Source organism: Rattus rattus, chromosome 8 (assembly GCF_011064425.1).
Source record: "Rattus rattus isolate New Zealand chromosome 8, Rrattus_CSIRO_v1, whole genome shotgun sequence".
Lineage (NCBI taxonomy): Eukaryota > Metazoa > Chordata > Mammalia > Rodentia > Muridae > Rattus > Rattus rattus.
The window spans coordinates 105,655,593-105,678,520 of NC_046161.1; the positions used below are offsets into that span (position 1 = coordinate 105,655,593).

The following is a 22,928-nucleotide window of genomic DNA, read 5'->3' on the forward strand; positions in this document are numbered from 1 at the left end:
TTTCCAGGGCCAGGCTCCAGGTAGCTCAGAAGCAGCCTCATGAAACAAAAGGCAGAAGGCACAGAAACCACTGGAGTTGGTTTTCTTTATTTTTGATGGGGAAGGACAGAATCCAGAGAGAAAATGACCGGTGGCTTTAATAGCTTCACAGGATAGAGATTGTCCTAGAAACATTGCCTGAGAGACCACAGAAAGTGCAGCTGGCAGTCTGGGGCTTGAAAGTTATTTACTTTGTTCATTGATACACACATGACTGCCTGCCTGTAGGTACGTATGCGCACCATTGCATGCAGTGCCAGCGGAGGCCAGAAGAGGGCGCTGGAGCTCCTGGAAGATGGTTGTGAGCCACCGTGTGTGCTACAAACTAAATCTTAGTCTCTGCAAGGGGGGTGGGTGGGGGCGGGCAGAGAATGACCTACCGTGTCTGTGTCCCTCCTCCTTTTCCATTCACCTTTGTTTTGAGTCAGGGTCTTTCACTTTGACCTAGGACTTGTCATTTGGCTAGTTAGGCAGGCCAGGGAGCCTCAGGGATCCTCCCAGCTCCACTAACCTCCCCTAGTGTGGGGGATGACAAACTGGCTTTTTCTTACATGGCTTTTGGGGATCAAACTCAGGTGTCTGGGTGGCAAGCATTTTACTGACTGTGTTCCTAACTTAACGTGTATATATTTTAGGACATTTCCTTTTGGTTCAGTGAATTGTCTCTCCTGTGACCTCAGATTGACCCTGTTAGAGGTCCCCACAACCAGGCTCCTCTGCTGTAGCAGCAGGTTCCTGGTGGCTCCTAATCACCCAGTTAAGTGACAGCTAAGTGCACAGTGCTCCTTTCTGGCCCCAGGGGAGCTGCTGCTCTTCTCCCTGCATCTCCCTGAAAGAAGTGCTCCCACATCTGCGGGCGATCGATACCGCCCCTCCCCCACCCCAGGTACTTAAAAATATCCTGACCAATGGAAGCAGAGTGTTACAGCAGAGGAATTGATCTCGGAATGTCTAAAGGCAAGCAGACACCCGGAAGTGACAGCTAACCTAAGACAAGGTTGTTTATTCCTGTCCGGTTTGTTTTAAACCTTGTCGTCTGTTGTGGAATGGAGTGGATGGCAGTGAGCTATGTACGCAGCAGGAACACCCACACCATTGCCCCCAGCCAGGCACCTGGCCTCTAATTCATACGGGGGAGCCACAGAGTGTAGGGCTGCAGGTGAAGAAGTGACTCTTAGCTGAGCTTCGAGAAAGGAAAGCTGTCTCCCTATCCCAGCCCCATCTGTATGTGTTCTTTGTTTTATGTCCATCATCTGTCTGTCTGTCTGTCTGAGACAGGGTCTCACGTGGTTCAGGCTGTCCTTGAACTCTTCCTGTAGCCAAGGGTGACCTTGAATGTCTCATGTTCTGCCTCCATCTGGGCATCGTAGGCACACTCCACCATGTGGTGTGCTGGGGACCAAACCCACAGCCTGGTGCCCACTGGGCAAGCGTGCTGCCAGACGAGCTACATCCATCCCGGCTCCGCTCTGATCTCTCCCAGGCTGTTGGTGGGTTCTGAGCCGCAGCCCCGGCTTCCATCTTCCACAGCGATCACCTCTACAGAATGATACTTTGTTTCATGTCTTTGAGGAGTCTTTCCTGGACTTCTCCCCGTACCTGCTGTCAAAGCCCGGTGCTGCCCAGCTTTGCCAGGTTCTGCCTTCTGCCAGGGACTGAGACCGTGCACCTGCTGTCCCACACTGTTCAGGACACACCAGCTGTCCTCTGTCCCTGTTAGCCTGCTGTGCCCTCTGCCTCCCCCAGATTGATATTTGTGGTCCAGAACATGGTGGTTTTGTTTAGCTCACACTTCTGGCCCTTGTCCTTCTGTGTGTTGCTCATGCTAAGGGGTCTCGGTGACAGGCCAAGTTGGATCTCCTACACAGCAGAGTGCTGTCACTTTCTGCTCTCAGTCTTCTAAGGAGTTTACTATGTGGTTGCGCTGGTTGCTCAGTTGAAGTGCTTGCCATAAAAGCAGGAGGACCTGAGTTCCACCTACAGTACCCCCACAAAAGCCAAGTGTGACTTTAGCACTGGGGGGCAAACACAGGGTGATTCCTAGAGATCCTGGGTGGACCAGTCTAGCAGAATTGGCAAGCGGTAGGTAGGCTCAGTGGGAGACCTTTCTCAAAAAGTAAGGCCTATGACAATTGAGGACACCTGCTATTGTCCTCTGGCCTCCCCACACATCCATGTGCATCTATACACACACAGCATACATATACACACACATATGCACACATGCACATACACACACACACAGAGGCATGCACACACAGACACCCACGCACACACACATCCACCAACACACACAGACACAAACACACACATAGACACATACACACACACACAGACACACACACACACACACATAGGCACACACACACACACATATACACAGCACACACACACACATACGCACGCACACACACACAGAGGCACACACACACACACACACACACACACACACACACACAGAGGCACACATACACACACAGAGGCACACACACACACAGAGGCATGCACACACACACACAAAGGCATGCACACACACACAGAGGCATGACACACACACACACAGGGCACACACACAGAGGCATGCACACACACACACACACACAGAGACATGCACACACACACAAACACAGAGAGACACACACAAGGCATGCACACACACACAGAGGCATGCACACACACACACACACAGAGGCATGCACACACACACACACACACATGCAGGCATGCACACACACACAGAGGCATGTACACACACACACACAGAGGCATGCACACACACAGAGGCATGCATACATACACACACAGAGGCATGCACACACAGACACACATGCACACACACAGACACACACACCACACACATGCATACACATACAGATACACACCACACACACATACACACAGACACAAAGACACACACACACACACGGACACGGACACGCACACACACACACAGAGGCACACGCACACACACACACAAGCACACACACACACACACACACACACAGAGGCATGCACACACACACAGAGGCATGCACACACAGACACACACACAGAGGCATGCACACACAGACACACACAGAGGCATGCACACACAGACAGGCATGCATACACACATACACATACACATAGAGGCACACACAGAGCCACATACACACATACACAGAGGCACACACACATACACACACACACAGAGGCATGCACACACACACAGAGGCATGCACACACACACACACACACAGAGGCATGCACACACACACAGAGGCATGCACACACACACAGAGGCATGCACACACAGACACACAGAGGCATGCACACACAGACACAGAGGCATGCACACATACACACAGAGGCATGCACACACACACAGGGGCATGCACACACACACAGGGGCATGCACACACAGACACACACACAGACACACACACACAAAGGCATGCACACACACACCCCCACCCCCACACTAAAGTGCTGACTGACACTAAATGTTTCCCTTGTATCTCTGTAGTTTCCCGTCAGTGGGACACCATCTCCACAAGGGCAGGCATTTGTCTCTGTGTGTCTGTTTCTGTCTCTCCTGTGGGGACTTAGGAATCAAATTCCACCCCACTGAAGGAACAGCCAGTGTTTTTAACTGCTGAGTCGTCTCTCCCACCCCCAAGCGTGTGAGTGTTTGCACACCTATGTGCACATGTGCAGCGCATGACTCTGTGTGCGTGCACCCCATGTGAGGTTCCCGTTGGTTATCCTGGCTTTTCTCTCCACTTTACCCATGAGGCAGGGTCTCTCACCCGAGCCCTCAGCTCACCGATGTCGTTAGTCTAGCTGACGTGCTCTGGGATTGCCCTGTCTGTGTTTCTAGAGTGCTGGGGTGACAGGGAGGGTGCCATCCTACTCTGCCTTTAAAGACTTTTATGAAGTGGTCAGTGATCTGAATGGGGCGATAATTATGAGGAGACCTTTTTTTTTTGTTTACCGGGACCACAAGGGAACATGGATTAACCTCCTCAGTCACAACATTGAACTATACCCAGAGGGACGCTCAAGAGAACTCCCCGAGGAATCCCAGTGCACTTAGTAGGGCTGTTCAGAATATCACTGACAGATGATATGAGTTGTAATTATGGGCAGGCCTCAGCTCCAGCCCTCTGGCGGGAGAGCTACAGAAGCAGGCAAACTCTGGCTAGAGCTGGATCACGTTCTATAGAGAAATCATCTAAGAGGTGGTACTGGGTGACTGAGGGCTTGAAGGCTGAGGTGGAAAGGGGTTGGCTGTTTGGTTCTCTTGGGGAAAGCTGGCCTTTTGTTTGCTCTCCTCCTGGTGAGTGTTACTGGCCTGGTTATCTGTAGAGGGAAGGGCGCTCACCTGCTGCCTTGTACTGACATGCTGGCTGACCATGTGGCTCTGTGTATGGTCTGAAACACCTAAGGAGGTCACTGCCTGTAGCTGTTCCATCCAGCAGACAGGGTTAATAAGCTTGACCATGGGGACATTCTCAAAACTCTGTTAGACACAAATGTGCATTTACAGACCTGCAGGGAACATGGACATCCCCCCCCTGCCCCCGCTGTCCTCCCTCCCTCCTTCCTTCCCTTTCTTTTTGGAGATAGGGTCTCTGTCTTACCTTGAACTCACTGTGTAGTCAAGGATGACTTTGAAATCTTGATCCTCCCCCTCCCCCTCCCAAGTGTTGAGATTGTAGGTGTGCCCCCCCCTTGCCCAGGTACTTTCTTTCTTCTCTTTTTTATTGTTGAGCTTTCTCTTCTCTTCTCTTCTCTTCTCTTCTCTTCTCTTCTCTTCTCTTCTCTTCTCTTCTCTCTCTCTCTTCTCTTCTCTTCTCTCTCTCTCTGTATGTGAGACAGAGAGAGAGAGAATTTCTATCTATGTGTCTGTCTGCATGTACATGTGACCAGAGGATAATTTAGGATGCCATTCTCAGGAGCTGTCCATCTTGCTTTGTGTGAGGTAGTCTCTCTGATTTCTCTAAGCTAACTGGCCAGGCAGCCAGCCCCAAGGATCCTCTTACCTCTGCCCCCTCAACACTGAGAATACAAATGTCACCATGTGCCTGTGTGACAAATGCCACCATGTGCCTGTGTGCTATGCTGTTTTATTTTAAACCTAACTTCTACGGGTGGAATGCAGGTCCTCGTGTATGTCCAGCAAACGCTTTGCTGACTGAGCTGTCTCTGCCTTGAACTCTTGATCTTCTTGCCTCCGCTCCTGGGTGCTGGAGAGACAAGCATTGTCCTTGTCATTCTGTGAAGTTTTCCTTTGTTTGAGGTAATTGGGCTAGTCAGAGTGGCTAAGCGAGTGACAGGCTTTTGACCAGGAGTGTTTTCCTGCTAATCTCTGCCCTCCTCTCTCTGCGGACCTTAATCTCAACTGCCCTGAAGAGTCATCACTAATGTCCTGGAAGTGGCTCTCCTTATGGGATGTCACGTGCTCCCGGACACATTGATGAGCTTAATGTTCATGTGTGTGGCTTGAGAAGTAGGTGTCGCAACTTGTGTTTACAGAGCGCCACCACAGACCGTGTCCCTGCATAAGTAGGCCAGCAACTACAGTTGGTTAGCATTTCCTTCGTTTATACTATTTGGTGGTCGCTGCATTGCGCTTGGCGGAGGAGGACTCTGAGCATTTTGCAAACACTGCCTTAGCTTGTGCCCACAGCTCCTGAGGGGAAGATAGTTTTTATCACCCAGCGCCTTTGTTGCTTGTCTTTGTTTTGTGTGTGTGCCTGTTGTTACGTTCGAGGCCACTCTCTTCCAGAAATCGGCCCATATCTCCCCGCAGATTCGGGATAGAGTGGATCAGCAAGTCTGCTCTGGCCTTTAGGTCTTCCTCACCCTTGTGGCTGTGAGCCCAGAGCCCTGAGCCCCACCCCTAGTACCTAGTACTTACCTTAGACCCAGAGCTCAGCCCCAGTACTTAGACCCAGAGCCCCAGCCCCCAGAGCCCTGCCCCCAGTACTTAGACCCAGAGCTCAGCCCCAGTACTTAGACCCAGAGCCCCAGCCCCAGTACTTAGACCCAGAGCCCTGCCCCCAGTACTTAGACCCAGAGCCCCAGCCCCAGTACTTAGACCCAGAGCCCCGCCCCCAGTACTTAGACCCAGAGCCCCAGCCCCAGTACCTAGACCCAGAGCTCTGCCCCCAGTACTTAGACCCAGAGCCCTGCCCCAGTACCTAGACCCAGAGCCCAGCCCCAGTACCTCTAGACCCAGAGCCCAGCCCCCCAGACCCAGAGCCCAGACCCAGAGCCCCAGCCCCAGTACCTAGACCCAGAGCCCTGCCCCAGTATTTTTAGGACCCAGAGCCCCAGCCCCAGTTCTTAGACCCAGAGCCCTGCCCCAGTACCCAGACCCAGAGCCCCAGCCCCAGTACCTAGACCCAGAGCCCTCCAGCCCCAGAGCCCTGCCCCACTTCTAGACCAGAGCCCTGCCCCAGTACCTAGACCCAGAGCCCCAGCCCCAGTACTTAGACCCCGAGCCCAGCCCCAGTACTTAGACCCAGAGCCCTGCCCCCAGTACTTAGACCCAGAGCCCAGCCCCCAGTACTTAGCCCCAGAGCCCCCCCCCCAGTACTTAGACCCAGAGCCCTGCCCCAAGTCCCTAGCCCCAGGCCCCTGCCCCAGTACTTAGACCCAGAGCCCCAGCCCCAGTACTTAGATCCAGAGCCCCAACCCCAGTACTTAGACCCAGAGCTCCGCCCCCAGTACTTAGATCCAGAGCTCCGCCCCTAGTACCTAGACCTAGTACTTTGAATTGTCTTCTCTCTAGTGCCTTCCTGCCTTGTGACTCTGGCACATAGGTGGGGTTGCCTGGTGTGGAGTCCTTTAAGAACAAGGAATTCCTTGTCCTTTGGAACTGAGGGCATCCGAAGGGTTGAACCCCTCTTTGGGATGCCAGCCGTGCTAACCATGACCAGGTTCTCTCCTAAGGAAATTCTAGGACAAGCATTTCTGCTCTCCCACCATTAGGGTCCTGTCATGGCTGCCTTTAATTTCAGCCTTTCTGAGGGGTTTGCTTCCTTTGCGGCAAACCATAACACCTGCCTTTGTTTTAAGAAATGTTTGCTGCAGGGAAACCTCGAAAGTGAGGATTTTGCTCATTACCACACTGTGTTGCCCCTGGTGCCCATCTCCACCCCACAGAAGACAGAGCAGGCTTCACGTTTCTTCTTCTTCTTCACGTTTGGTTCAGTGGCTAAACACAGCTGTTTCTTTAGGTGGACACTGTGACAAGTTCAGACTGAGCTGAGGATGACTTCTATACAGTGGCCTTTGAGTTAAGCTGGTGGCAACTCTGGCCCAGGCTGGCCGCTCTTTGGGATTATGTGTTCCCTGGAGAGCACCTTCTGTGCCCACAATTGCCCTGGGAAGACCCAAGCAACTGTGATATGACTCCATGTGGTCCCCACGGACAATTCTGTGCACAGCTCTGTGTCGTAGGGACACAGATCTCAGTCTAGCATGGGGTGGTTTCTCTTTGGCTCTTTTAGATCCACTTAATTAAATGCCAGGGGGAGCCAGCAGCCAGCCAGGGGGATTTCAGTTGGAAACTGTGTTCTTTTCTAGATCCTTCTGAGCTAGTCCAGTCTGATTGCCCATAGATCATGCCGGCTGTTTGGTGCATTAGTGCCTGGGACTAATTGCCTGCTTGGCCCAGCCTGTCCTGCCCGGCCCTGAGATTGCTGACTGGGTGGCTATTAGGCTCTGCTGAGTGTTTTGGGTCCCTGCCAGTCCAGGAGGTGTGGGTCATGCTGGGCGAAGGAAATTGAGCAATGAAACTAATGCTAGGTGTGAGGCACCCTGGAGAGGAGGGTGTGGGAGAGGCTGAGAGGGGAAAGCAGGGTGCTGTTGGCTAATTTTCTCCCCAGGATAACGGACCCCACAGAAGCAACTCTAGGGCTTCTTTCACCTCACAGTTTGAGGTGCAGTCCATCACGATGGCAAAGGCATTTCAGCAGGAGCAATGGACAGCTTGCTCCTGTCAGGGAGACTTCCGCCCTTGTTAAACCTCCCTGGAAACACCTTCATAGACACACCCATAAGTGTGTCTTCTCCGTGACTCAGGGTCCAGAGAGGTTAACTATTCAGATTAGCCCTCGCTGTATTTCCTGGTGACCCCCTGCACTCCCTGAAGCATTCTTCCCTCAGTTTGTGGGTCTCCCTTTGGTCCCCTTTCCTTTCTTTCTCTTATGTTGAGTCTGGCATCAAGATTATTCTTTGGGTCCTCTGCCTCTGAATTCCTGTCTATATTTGAAAAATTTCCAGTGTTTGTTTCCTCCTTCCCACCTCCATGTATTTAAAATAGCTCTTTTTTGGGGGGTGGTGTGGGTATGGAGAAATGACTTAATTGGTTAAGAGTTCTTACTGTTCTTGAAGAGGACCCCAGTTCAGTTCCCAGCACCCATTCCAGACAGAGCAGAACCTCCTGCAAGTTCAGCTCCAGGGCACCTGATACCTACCCTCCAGGCCCCTGCAGTCATATGAGCATACCTGCACACTGACACACATGCATACACAAAATAAAAATAAAATCTAAAAAAAAAAAAAAAAAAAAAATGGGGCTAGGTAGGACGGTCCTGGAGAGACAGCTCAGTGGTTAAGAACATTGGCTGGTCTTCTAGAGGATCAGGTTCGATTCCCAGCACCCACGTGGGAACTTACAATCATCTGTCATACCAGTTCTATGGGATCTGATGCCTCTGTAGGCACTGCATGCACATGGTACACAGGCATACATGCAGGCAAAATACCCAAATACATTTAAAAAAACATGAGGTTGAGGCCTGTGTTGTGAAGTGGGGGTTTTCACAGGTCTTTATCTCTGAGAAAAGCCATGCAGTGTGGGGGTCAGAAGTGCACTGTAGGCACACGGCTACATCTGCTGTGTTCTTGGTTTTGTTGGTGATGGGATTGAACCCCAGGCAATCTCTATGCTAGGCAGGCACTTGTGTACTGAACTGCCCCTGCAGCCTGCAGATTGCAGCCGCTGTTGCTTAGGTCTAAAACTCTGGGGGCTTAGTCAGCCTCTCTGTGCCTAGGTACCCCGTTTCCAAAGCAGAAATGGTGGTACCTACTCAGTCATAAGGTTAGGTAAGGATTAGCAGTTTTGATTTTTCTCTGTGTTCACGCTGTTTCCTATAGTCTGGCACTGGCTGAAAGCCCTAATTCTTCCCCCTCGCCCGGAGCTGGGGACCCAACAGGGCCTTGCGCTTGCTAGGCAAGCGCCTACCACTGAGCTAAATCCCCAACCAAAGCCCTAATTCTAGATACACTGTAGCAATAGGTGATTAACCGTGCTCTCTGCAACCTGGCGGTAGTAACAGTTGCTCCCTACCACCTGCTCCAATGTTCTAGGTTCCTGAACGAAAGACCACACACACACACACACACACACACACACACACACACACACACACACACACACACACACACAGAGAGAGAGAGAGAGAGAGAGAGAGAGAGAGAGAGAGAGAGAGAGAGAGAGAGAGAGAGCCTAAGACTTTTATTTTAATGCCTTAAACAGCTTGGTGACTGGGTCACTCCAAACCTCCAAGCAGCTAGCACAGTCTCTCCTCCGATATTCTTGAATTATTACTTACTAAAACCTACATTCCATCCTAAAGTCCCGCCTCTGTCTCCCTGCCCAGCCATTGGCTGCCGGCAACTTTATTTACCAATCAATGCCAACCGGGGGCAGGGACCCTCAGTGTCTTACACATAGATTCTCGTGTAATTTTGGGAACCCGATTAACATAATACAAGCGTTAGGCCAAATCCACAACAATATACCCACAAAACAAACAAGGAGGACCCTACGTGAAGTGCCGCGATGATGGGGCAAGGATGAGGACCTGGCTTCATCTCTGTCACTCACGTGAAAAGTCGGGCATCCCAGTGCTGGCAAGGGGGCTCATGTGCCTGGCAGTGTAGCCAACCAGCGAGCCCCATGACCAGTGAGTGACCTTGTCTCAGAACTTAAGGTGGGAGCTATTGAAGAAGACACCCGATGTCCATGTCTGACCTCCACAGCCCTTAGGATGCCCTGTTTTTCTGAGACACATGAAACTGATATAATAATGGTCTCGTCTTCTACACAGGATTTTCAGTATGATGACCGCGGTAGTTATCTAGGGTTCTGGGAAATGGATTCTGGGGTTCGGAAGCTTCGTGACTGGTGGTGAGTGACTGGCTGGTACCACTGTCATCTGGCAATTAGCCCGAGTGTCTTAAGATTAATGTAGTATTATTATGGCTTTCATATTTAGGAAGCCGTGGATGCCCTGAAGCATCATTTCCAGTGCTGGGCACGTGGATTTGGCAGCCATGATATATTATGCTCAGCAGCTAATTGTCGAGCACTTTGCTGAAGACGAGGGCTCAGTTAATGTTCCCTCAGAGCCACCATAGGTTTCTCCTCACCCTGGGTTCTGCACCACGTTTGGTGCTTAGGCTCATTGTCTGTCATCCAGTCATCTTTCAGACATGGTTCCTGTCAGGTTCTCAGGGGCTGCAATAGTCACCAGGTTCAATGCTGGCACCCAGTTGTTGGGGAGGGGAGGGGGCAGTGTGCATTGTAATTCCTTGTTTTAAAGATATTCACAGGCTGGAGAATTGGATTGGCAGGTAAGGGTACTTGCTACTCTCACAGAGGACCCCGGGTTTAGTTTCCAGCACCCACATGGTAGCTTACAACCATGTGCAATGGCAGGTCTAGGGACGGCACACAGACATAAATGCAGGTGAAACACTCATGCACCAGGTCTAGAATAAATAAGTCTGGAAAATGTAAAGGCATCCCGCTGGCCTTGGAGGAAGAGCCCAGCGGCTCTGTACAGCGTTGTGTTAGCTCACTGTGGTTCTGGGCAGATGCCAGAGGTTCATTCCGTGGCTACATGGCGCCACGGGCTTGGGGGAGTGCTGTACCTTAACAGCCATAGCAGCAGCACCGAGGTCTCTGTGAGAGAAGAAAAGGTGGACGTATAGTGAGTAGCAGGCCCTGCTTCTGCCGCACCTGACTTCTGCCACACCTAGTTTCAGAGTTCAGGTTACCTACTGCATGGTGCTTTTTAAATGTACCAGCGTTCCTGCTGGGGTCACTTCCTTCTCCCAGCTCCCTGTTTTATTTTGGCTGTCCCCCTCTCTTTAATATTGGAGTTCCTTGAGTCTGGGGTCCAGGCCCACTCCTCCCCATTTCCCCCTTCTTCTCTGCATTTCCTCCCTCCCTGCCTCCCTCCCTTTCCCTTCCATCCCCTCCCCCTTTCTGTTTTTTTCTCTACTATTCCTTATTATCACACCACATCTTCCACTGGACTAGAACTCGCCAAGTAGGCTGTCCGGCCAGTGAGTTCCAGAAACCCTCATCCTCACTTCTCAAAGTGCCGGGATCACACTCAGGTGCCATGAGGCAAGCATGTTTTTTGTTGTTTCTATTTTTGTTCTTTTAAGGGTCTAGGGGATCAATGCCTGCAAGTTAAGCACTTCATTGACTGGGCTCTCTCTTTAGTCCTGAGTTTCCTTCCTTCCATTTATTTCCTTGTGGGCATATGCACTACAGCATATGCGCGGTTGGACTGAGGGCCACTCGTGGGGTCGACTCTTTCCTTCTACCATGCAGGCCCTGGGGGACTGGACTCAGGTCATCGAGCACCTTTACCCATAGGAGCGTCTCATGGGCCCAGCAGCCACACATTCCTTCCTGTGCATTGTCACACAGACATGTGACCTCAACAGCCACTCAGTCCCCAATGATCTCAACATTCCCACCTCCATCTCAGACCCCTCACTTCTCTGCATCCACGTCTCTCACGATGGCCTTATGGTTCATCCGCGTCTCCTGTCAGTCACAGCACCAATAAGTCCACCATCCTCACCCTGGTGGGCTGTTGCTGGGAACACGGCAGACGTTCTCCTTGTTTAAACACTTTGTTTGTTTTTGCGTGTTTTGGTTTAAACGGACTAGTTTTGTTTAAACACTTTCATGACAGCGTAATTGGCTGTAAAATGCGCTAGTTCTAAGTTTACTCTCAGGTAGTTTTAGTTTGTTTATGATGTAGTTGACAACTATGGACGTTCACTGTAAGAACAACACACACACACACACACACACACACACACACACACACACACTCCTTCTAAGAACTTTGCAGTTCCTACTATTCCAACTGGAAAAAGCAGATGTCTGTGGTCCATTTCTAGCATAAGGAGATTTAAGGGTTGGTCAGACTCACAGGTGAGCAGGGAGTGCTAAGCCCTACCCCCCACCTGATGGCAGTTGTCCCTCCTGGCTTAGGATGTCTGCTATGGGGCCCAAACCCTTGATCAGAGAAGAGGGCATTCGAAGCCCTAAATGATTCAGCAGGTAAGACTCAGTTTCCTAAACCAACAGGTGGGGAGCTAGGGAAGGGCCTGGGAAGGGAGGACAGGGATTTCTCTAGACCCAGGGACTTTAAAAACTGTCCTCTTGGGCTGGAGAGATGGCCCAGTGGTTAAGAGCACTGACTGCTCTTCCAGAGGTCCTGAGTTCAAATCCCAGCACCAACATAGTGGCTCACAACCATCTGTAATGGAATCCAACATCCTCTTCTGGTGTGTCTGAGGACAGCTACAATGGACTCATCTACATAAAACAAACCTTAACAAACAAACAAACAAACAAACAAAAACCCATCATTTTGTAGGCAATCAATATGTCGGCCATTTTTACTTTTCTCCATGCTGCCATCCCTTTCTGCAGAGTTGTGTGTCAAATGCCTGCTGTTTGAATTTGTTGTCACCTGAGTTCCAACACTACCCTCAGCCCCCAACTACTATGATTCATCCCACCTGTCTCTCTGTCTCTGTCTCTGTCTCTGTCTCTGTCTCTCTCCCTCCTTCCCTCCCTCCCTCCCTCCCTCCCTCCCCCTTCCCTCCTTCTTTCTTCTCTCTCTCTCTCCTTCCCTCCCTCCCTCCCCTGCCTGGACATTTTACACACAGACAGTCTGACCATGTGTCAAATTCTGCCTCTGGCTTCTTAGGCCTCCCATAATTCTGAGGCTCTTCCCCGTCATCCCATGACTCATGTCGTCCCGATGCGGAACGGTCCTCCGTACTCCATGGTAGATGTCCGCCGAGCTCCATCTGCACGCCAGCTGATGGCTCGCTGAGTGGCTTCCAGTCCCTGCCTGCTGTAGGGAATGCCACGCAGTGTGTTTGCACATACTTCTTCTGTGTGGATAGACGCGTTCCATTCTGTTCAGTCGCTTTGTTGGGAACTCCTAGTTGGGCTTCAGGGGACGTTTATGCTTCCTCAGCAACTGTTCCCATTTCTCCAGCCCGGAGAAAGGAGGCTGATTCCTACATTCTCACGGCTTGCTACCTGTCTGTTTATTGTAGCCATTCCATTGTGTGCAGGACGGGCCTCATTGTGGCTTCGTTTACACGTTGCTGACACCACTGCGTGCCCCTTCTCCTATGCTTGTGGGACATTTTATCCTTGGGGCAATCTGGTTTTGTTTCTGTCTCTGTGATAATTCACCTTGACAAAATGCAACCTAGGGAAACCAGGGTTTACTTTAGCTCCTGGTTTACAGTTATGGTACCTCGTGACAGGGAAGTTGAGAGAGTGGGAGCTTAAAACATCTGCACGCAGCACAGCTGCTGTCAAGGGCAATGACTGCGTGGCTGCTTAACACTCTGCAGGCTTCCCCAGCATAGCGCAGGACCACAGGGCATGGTGGTGCCTGCGTATAGGCTGGGTCTCCTCACCTCAGTGGATGAAATCAAGACAGTCTCCTAATGACATGCCTACAGGCCGACCAGATCTGCACAGGTTCTCACCGAGACGTGCCTTCTAGCTGATTCTAGCTTTTTTTGTCAAGTGTATAATTAAAACCACCCAGACCAATTGCCAACTTCACCAGGCCAGAATCATCCACCTCTGTGTGTGTCTAAGGGCGTTTCCAGAGAGGTTTATCTGAGGAGGGGAGACCCACCCTGAGTGTAGATGGGACCATCCATGGGCTGGGGCCCCAGAATAAATCAAAAGGAGAGAGGCGAGCGGAAAGCGGAACAGTGTTTGCGTGCATCCCTCTCTCTGCTTCTCCGTTACTGCCACAAGGTGACCAGCTCCTCACACAGGTACATGCACCTGTGGGGAAGCTTTGCCACTTCATCTGACAATGTTCCCAGGAACGTCAGCCTGCCCGTCTGTCTCCCCAGAGAGCACAGTGCTGTGTCTGTTGGCCTGGCCTAGTTAAACTGTTAGCAGAGCAGGGCAGGCACTGGAACAGCCAGACTCCGTGCTCTCATCTGGGTGGACAGCTGACACTGGAGGACAGAGCTGGCCAGCCGCTCCAGTCCTTGCTGGAGAAGACGGAGGCCCTCTAGGAGCTAACTGCTTTCCCCCTGCACCGCAAGGCCTCTCCCCGCCTCTTCTCACACTGTACGTGACGCACTTGCCACCCTCCGTTGAAGCCTCTTGGTAGGCAATGAAGATGGCTTCTCCTCCCAGCACCACTGCAGGAAAACTGATCTGTAGTAGGTGCTCCGGAAATTATTCAGAGAAATTGAACGCCGCTGAGATGGCTCAGCCGGACTAGCGTCGCCCACACAAACCCTGAAGACCCAAGTTCAATCCCCAGGGCCCATTTGATGGAGAACTGATTCTTGAAAGTTGTGGCTCCTGCATGCAAGCTGTGGCACGTGTGTGCACGTGTGCATGAGCACACATGCTGCTGCTTCTTAAAGACATCGAGGGCCCAGACTGTCACTAAGTTGCTAGGATGTTTACCCAGCGTGTACTGAGCCCCGAGTACGATTCCCAGCTCTTTATGAGCCAGGTAGGATAGCACACACTTGTTCAGCACTCAGGAGTTGTAGGACCAGAAATTTCTCATGCTTAGCTGCATACGGATTTCCAGGCTATCCTGGGCTACATGAGAATCTGTTTTAGGGGGAGAAAAAGAAAAGGGAAGATAAATCAGTGAACCCTTGCAGCTACAGTTCTTCTTCTAAACCTTGTGGAACCTTTCTTGGGCTCTTTTGTCTTTAAGCATAATGTGGGTGCATTCACCCAGAGCCTGTAATCTATGTGGAGGAGCCTAGCACAGCTGACTGCCTCGAGGCTGAACATGAATTCCCCTGACAGTTAATCCTGACAGTCAGTTTGACAGGATTTGGAATCTCCTGGGAGACACACCTCTGGGCCTTTCTACAAAGAAATTTCCAGAAAGGTTTAACTGGGGAGGGAAGACCCACCCTGAAAGTGGACGGCACCATCCCCTAGGCTTAGATCCTAGATGGAAAAAAGAAGTGAGCTGAGCGCCAGCGTTCATCTGTCTACTTAGATCCAGCTCTGGGTGCCAGTGGCGAGCTCCCTCACACTCCTGCAGCCACGTCCTGCCCAGCACAATGGACGGAGAAGTGAAACCGTTGCCTTTGCTGTGAGTGTTGTCTCTGCATCGAGGAAAGCCACGTGGTCTGCCAGGCCTGTTTCTGTGGTCCCCTTCGCCCTTAGAAAAGAACAAACACAGGGTGGCTACCCCCAAGCTCCATCTTGTCGGCTTTGCTGTAGATGATGCAGGCCAGCCCATTGCAGATAGAGCATCGGCTTGGGGCACGGCACAGCCTGCGCATGGGGTGCTGGGGGGTGGTTATGGTGTGCGTTTGGGATTGCGATATGCACATCGGGAGGGGTTACATTTATGTTTGTATTATGTGCATCGGGAAAACAGTTCTGTCTATACGGTGGTTGGTTTTAAACTTCAACTTTGGCGCAATCTAAAGTTAGTCTGGGTAGACTTTCACCTGGGAAATTATTCAGACCTGGCTTGTCTGTGGTGATTGCCTTGGTTGATCCAGCCCTCTGTGGGCGACACCATTCCCTATGAATGAGCTGTACGGGAGAGGAGTGGCAGAAAGTGAGGAAGGTTCATTCTTCTCTGCGCTCGACTGTAGATGTGATGTGGCGGACTGTAACCTGGGCCAAATAAACCCCAAACCTTTCTTCCCCTAATTTTTTAGGTCAGGGTATTTTATTATAGCAACAGAAACAAAATTAGAGGACTATGCGTCTAGGATTGTAATGTGTACGTTGGGAGGGGGTTATGGTCTACCTTTAGGATTAAATACATACACTGGAAGGGACTGTTTTCTAAGCAGGTTGATCTGTGAGCCACAGAGATAATAGGATATTCTATAGGAGACAATCAGTCAGCTTTTGGCTTTTGCCATTGGGAACCAAGGTTCCAAATTCTCAGGTCCCTTATCCATGAATGAGTGCAAATACGTGTGGTCGAGTGTGCCCAGTAGGCACAAGCGAGGCCGTGGCTGCATAGGTATGCCAGGTGTGTGAGCGCCCACGTATGGGAGTGTGAACACAGGTGTGTGATGTGCACAGGTGTTGTGGGTTGGTGCGTGTGTGCATGTTTGTCTGGCTTGTGTGCCCGTGGTGTTTCTTTGGAAGTACCAGGACATCTAAGGATGTTAGTGACTGATTCTTGTCCTCGGTCCTTTGAGAAGGGCCTGCCACCTGCCTAGGAACCCTGCAGGGCCTCTCCAGACGGCTGGAACAAAGGGAGGGTGCTCCTTCCTGGGTCTGGTTCCTCTTCTTACTCTCTTTTCTTGCCTCAATCATTTAAATTTAATTTAGCAAAGAAAATATTCCCTATACATCATTTAGTTCACCTACACAACAGTCAGGTTGCATATTTAAGATACATACAGACATTCATTCTCTCTGTCTCTCTCTCTGTCTGTCTCTCTCTCTGTCTGTCTCTGTCTTTCTCTCTGTCTGTCTCTCTGTCTGTCTCTTTCTCTGTCTCTGTCTCTGTCTCTGTCTCTGTCTCTGTCTCTCTCTCTCTCTCTCTCTCTCTCTCTCACACACACACACACACACACACACACACACACACACAGATTGTAGAGGTTAGCTTTGTTTCAACTGTACTCGGAAGAAAAGACCTTTAGAGATTCATCTGGCAATTTCATTTAGCTAATGCAGCCGAATCTAGAAATACAGTTAACTTTCCTCAGGATGAAAGCCGTGACTTTCAGATATGGCTCCAGGCTGGACCTGACAGAGCTGTGACCTGGCAGGAAGCTAAGTTTAATTTCTTTCTTCCCAGGAGCTGTGGCCAACAGAAATGGCTTTTCTCAATGCCAGGTGGATGACTGTCTCTGCCTGTGACTCCAGCTGACCTTAACTTTCAAAGGCCATGTTGAAGGAACACTATGCCCCACTCTGTTAAAACCCTTAACCAGACGCTATCCCATCCCCCTGATAAAAATCTCAACTGTATTCAGAAAATAAGTACATGATTTCCTCCCTCCCTTTCTCTCTCCCTCCTCTCCCACCCCTCCTCCCTTTCTCTCTCCCTCCCACATGCTGGTATTCAAGGCATGTACCAACACACTTGGCTATTTCTATATTTTAATTTTGAGATGACTTAATGTGTGTAGGTATTTTGCCTACATGTCTGTGTACCATGTTCATGAAGTATCCCTGAGGACAAAAGAGGGTATTGGATGAGCTGTGACTGGTGTTCCAGATGGTTAAAAAGTGCCATGTGGGTTGTGGGCCTCGAATCCACATCCCCTGGAAGAGCAGTCAGTGCTTTTAACCACTGAGCCATCTCTCCAGCAGCCCCAATTTATTTATAAGACAGAGTCTTACAGTGTAGCCCACGTTGGCCTTTCATTTGAGTCAATCTTTCTGCCTCTACCTCCTGCATCCCAGGATTACACGCAGCTTGAGAGGAGTAGTTTGTTAATAGCCTTCATTTGGACAAATAGTTCATTTGTGCATCTGTGGTTTGACTCTTGGGAGCCTGGGGAAAATAGCACAGTTAGCCGAGAGCTTACCTAGCATGTGTAAGGCCCGATTGGATCCCTAGAGCTGCTTAAACCAGGGTTGGTGTATGTCTGTAAACCTAGCACTTGGCAGTCAGAGGCTGGAGGATTGCTTGATTGTTTGAGGCTAGCCTGGGCTATGTAGCAAGATATTCTCCTGTGTCCTAGAAAACTAATTGCATTCATACTTCACAAAGCTTCCAGATTGTTGCCTAACAACTTGGTAGCCATTTGGGGGGAAAAGTAATCAACTGTACAAAGTTCTTCATTCTCAATAACCGTGGTTACGTGTAAGCAGCAACGTGTGGCCCTGTGGGTGTAGCGTCACTTCCTGGCCTCAGGGCCCCGCATATCTCCACTTGATCTTCCTGCTTCACATCAATAGGTGTGGGGTGGTTGGTGCTGCAGATAGAACTTAGGGACTCCTACATGTGAGGCCTGTCCCCTACAACTGAGATCCCCCTCACCCACCCCCAAGATCCTGGTGTTTGCTTTGGCCTTAATAATTTCTGAGACCCTTTGAAAAGACACATCACTGAAAGATTTGCATTGTGATAAGCAGTTTGTTAAAACTGCTGGAGTCCATAACGTGGTCATGTAGCATGACATAGTTTTCAGAGTGGGGGAATATAGCTTAGTTTAGGCGAGCATTAGGCTCTGGGAGCAATGCCGTGTGTGTGTGTGTGTGTGTGTGTGTGTGTGTGTGCCTGTGTGTTTCTGTTTCTGTTTCTGTGTATCTGTGTTTCTGTTTGTGTATTTATATATGTATATATACATGTGTGTCTGTGTCTGTATGCATGTGTGTGTGTGTTTCTGTTTGTATGTGTGTGTGTATCTGTGTCTCTGTGTGTAAGTATGTGTGTGCCTATGTGTTTTTGTGTGTCTGTGTGTTTGTGTATTTCTCTCTGTGTTTCTGTGTCTGTGGGTTTCTGTGTGTGTTTGTATGTGTGTCTGTGTGTTTCTGTATATGTGTGTGTTTGTATGTGTGTCTGTGTGTTTCTGTGTATGTGTGTTTGTATGTGTATCTGTGTGTTTCTGTGTATGTATGTGTGTTTGTGTATGTATAGAGACAAAGACACAGTCTTCACTCCAAAGGGTCTAAGAGAGAGCTTATTCTGAGCCACTCACCTGCGAGTCCGTGGCCTGAGGACACAGGCTCAAGTTGTCCTAAGTGGCAATGCCTACCTGGAGTGGCCACATGAAATTATAAAGTCATAGGGCGGAAGGTCACAAATCAAGGCACTGCTGCCGGGTAGGGATGACAGTTAGGCACTAGGTGTCGTTTGCTGTCAGGCGATCTTCCTAGCTTCTGGTCTGATGCAAACTGGTAGTCTCCCAAGAACCTAATGTATCCCAGGGTTCTGTTCTGCTTCCACAGCTGACACCCTGTGTTTTCCTGGTTCCACTGAGTCCTGGGAAGAATCCCAGTCTTTGGCTTTGTAGATTGGGTGCCCTGCTGTTGCATTTGGTTTGTCTCAGTCTTACCCTGCTGTGCAGCAGGGGACTGGCTGGAGAGAGAAGTCACATGCTGTGGTCTCTGTTCAGGTACTTTGTGCTGGATTTCGAGGCTGGCCTCCTGCAGTATTTTGTGAATGAGCAGAGCAAGCACCAGAAGCCCCGAGGAGTCCTGTCTTTGTCTGGAGCCATCGTGTCCCTGAGTGACGAAGCTCCCCACATGCTGGTCGTGTACTCTGCCAACGGAGAGATGTACAAGCTGAGAGGTACGTTCTCGTTCTGGAGACACCGAGGGCCTCACGATGGCTTTACAGTGTTGTGTTGCACGACAGCCCTTCTGTTTTTGTGGGAAACACTTTAGAGCTGGAGGAATGGCCCACTGGATACAGACTGCCAAGCTGACAGCCTGAGTTTGACTCCTTGGTCTCATGTGAGGGAAGGAGAGAACCACACCCCTGTAAATTGTCCTTTGACCTCCATAGGTGTGCTGTGGCATGGGTGAACACACACCCACACACACACAGACACACACACACACACACACCCCAAATAAATGTGATGAAAAAAAAAACCACTCTGGAATCTGAAAAATAAAACAAAACAAAACATACCTTTTTGATTCCAGCACTAGGGACACAGAGGCAGGAAGTCTCTTAGAGGTGAAGGTCAGTTTGGTCTGCATAGAGTTTCAGTCCACCTAGGACTCCATAGTGAGATCCTGTCTCAACAACAAATTAAAAAAATATCTTTAATAAGTGGCGGGGCTCGGTGGTGACACCACTGCCCTCCCTAGGGTGGGGAAGTAGAATAAATCTTGGGAATCACTTGTCAGGGAAGAGGGAGCTGTTGAAGTAGGCTTGGCACTGAAGATTTCCAGTATTCATTCAAGCCTCTGTCTGTCTGTCTGTCTGTGTCTATGTGTATCTGTGTGTCTGTGCATACATGTCTGTGTATATGTCTCTCTGTGCATGCACCTCAGTGTGCATCTCTCACTATGTGCATGCATGTCTCTGTATTGAATGCATGTTTCTGTGTGTGTGTGTGTGTGTGTGTGTGTCTCCCCAATCACTTTTTTTTTTTTTTTTTTTTTTTCCGGATCTGGGGACCAAACCCCGGGCCTTGTGCTTGCTAGGCAAGCGCTCTACCACTGAGCTAAATCCCCAACCCCCCAATCTCTCTTTCTTAATCTTTACTTTGTTGCCTCTTTGGGAGTTGTGCTCTATGAGCAGAGCAAACCTTTAAATGCCCTAACACCTTTCCCCCAAAGTTTCTCTAGAACCTTCTCTTCGCAAAGGTTCTTCATGTTCTGCTCAGTCCATCACTGTTGTGGCTTTCTCTGGCAGCCTGCCCTGTCATTTTCCCTCTAGGCAGTTCCTGATGGTGCCCTCTGAAGACTGCCCTAGGTGGGAGGGCGGTGGAGGGAAGCCGTTGTGCACTCTCAGGACAGCCCCATTACTCAGAGATGTTGAACCCGATTACTGCAGAGTTTAGTTACCATTTTGCCGGGATTCTGTCTTGGCTGCATTCTGTTTAGTTCTGATAAAATAACAAAATAAGCAGAGGGGGGGGTGGGGCTGGTTGTACGCATTCGTGTGTATGTGTGTGCATGTGCGTGTGTGTGTGCACCTGTGCGTACACCCCCAACCCCACACATGCATACACTCCTGCAGTAGTTACTTTTAGCTGTGACAAAATGCTTGACAAGGTCACTTAAGGAGACAAGGTGTTGTTTGGCTCACAGCGTAAGGGGTACAGTCCAACTTGGTGGGGCCGGCATGGCAGCCGGAGCAGGCAGCTGTGGGTCACATGGAGTCCACAGTCAGGAGGCGGAGCGATGTACGCTTGTTCTCAGTTCTCTTCGTCTTATTTTGTAGGAGTCTGGGCCTATGGGATGGGGGAGCATTCTCTAAGGTGTTAGGTTGGGTCTCCCTCTCTCCGTTAGACCGCCCTGTAAATACCCTCATGCGCATGCTCAGAAGTATGTTCCCGTGGCGATTCTAAACCCAGCTAACTTGACAAAGATTAAGGGGACATATTCATCCTCCTGCATGCTCCCTCCCCCACTTTGATTAATGTTCTTTTAAGGCCCAAGCAAAGCTGGCTGTGTTAGTGTCGATAATTTTGCCTTCTTATATAAAATACCTCTTTTCCTTCCAAAGTGACAGTTAAGGACCAAAGACAAGCCCTCCTCTCCCGCCCTGGGCTGTGCCTGGTGGCGGCCGCGCAGCCACGCTCTCAGTTCAGTTTCCATTTGTTTTACTGCCAAGCTCTACCCACCCCCGAGATGGGACAAGTTAATCTCTCTGTATTATCTAGACATGAACCCTATCTCAGAAGCTATAAAACAACCCAAACGCCTCCGAGATGGACGCTGCAGTACTTGAAGGCTTTGTTCCGGGCTTCCCTCTTTCGGGATACCTGCAGCGTGCCTTCCCGCTGGCTGGATTTATGTGGCCTTCGGTGCTGCTGCGGGGCCATTTATTGCTTAATAAATTGTTGGTGCAGAAACTGTAGAAGGAAAAACTCCCTCCACATGTGTGGTTGATAGAGACACAAAACCACACAGAAGAGAATGCCAACTCACCCCGATCGGGCTGACGAATTATTAATATTCTGCTCCGGTTTTTTTTTTTTAAAGATTTTTTTGTTTTGTTTTGTTTTCATTTTTAACTGTGTGGATCTATATTGGGTCTCTCTAATTGTGTGCGTTTGAGCACGTGAGTGCAGTACCCGTAGAGGCCGGAAGAGGGCATTGGATCTCCTGGAGCTGGAGTTACCAGCAATTAAGAGCTACCTGGTCTGAGTGTTGGGTCCCCTGCAAGAGCGATATGTGCTCTTAGCTGTTGAGTCATCTCTCCGGTCCCTTCCAGTTTTTGTTTTTTTTTAAAAAAAGAAATTTAATAGTGAACCTGAAATTATTGTTAAATTTAGATCCCTTGGCACAGACAGTTGTGAGCTGCCATATGGGTGCTGGGAACCTACCCTGGGTCTTTTATTGTGTGTGTGTGTATGTACTTGTGTGTGTCTATGTACTTGTGTGTATGTGTCTATATACTTGTGTGTGTGTGTTTATGTACTTATGTGTATGTGTTTATGTACTTATGTGTGTGTGTATGTGTGTGTCTATATACTTGTGTGTGTGTGTGTCTTGTGTGTATGTGTCTATACTTATGTGTATGTGTTTATGTATGTGTGTGTTATGTGTGTGTGTATGTACTTGTGTGTGTGTCTGTATGTACTTGTGTGTGTGTCTATGTACTTGTGTGTATGTGTCTATGTACTTATGTGTATGTGTTTATGTACTTATGTGTGTGTGTATGTACTTGTGTGTGAGTGTCTATGTACTTGTGTGTGTGTGTCTATGTACTTGTGTGTGTGTGTGTCTATATACTTGTGTGTGTGTGTGTCTATATACTTATGTGTATGTGTTTATGTACTTATGTGTGTGTATGTACTTGTGTGTGTGTCTGTATACTTATGTGTATGTGTTTATGTACTTATGTGTGTGTATGTACTTGTGTGTGTGTCTATGTACTGGTGTGTATGTGTGTCTGTGTACTTATGTGTGTATGTACTTATGTGTATGTGTGTCTATGTAC

General features: G+C 49.7%; 1 protein-coding gene across 2 annotated transcripts in view; it reads left to right on the plus strand.

The window, feature by feature from the left end:
* Window positions 1-22,928, plus strand: part of Osbpl10 (oxysterol binding protein like 10) — a 247,782-nt gene that overhangs the window by 63,468 nt on the left and 161,386 nt on the right. For both annotated transcript variants that reach the window (XM_032911026.1, XM_032911025.1), the window contains exon 2: window positions 19,420-19,595. In XM_032911026.1, coding sequence (XP_032766917.1) covers window positions 19,420-19,595 — 176 coding nt within the window. The remainder of the gene's footprint in view (window positions 1-19,419; window positions 19,596-22,928) is intronic.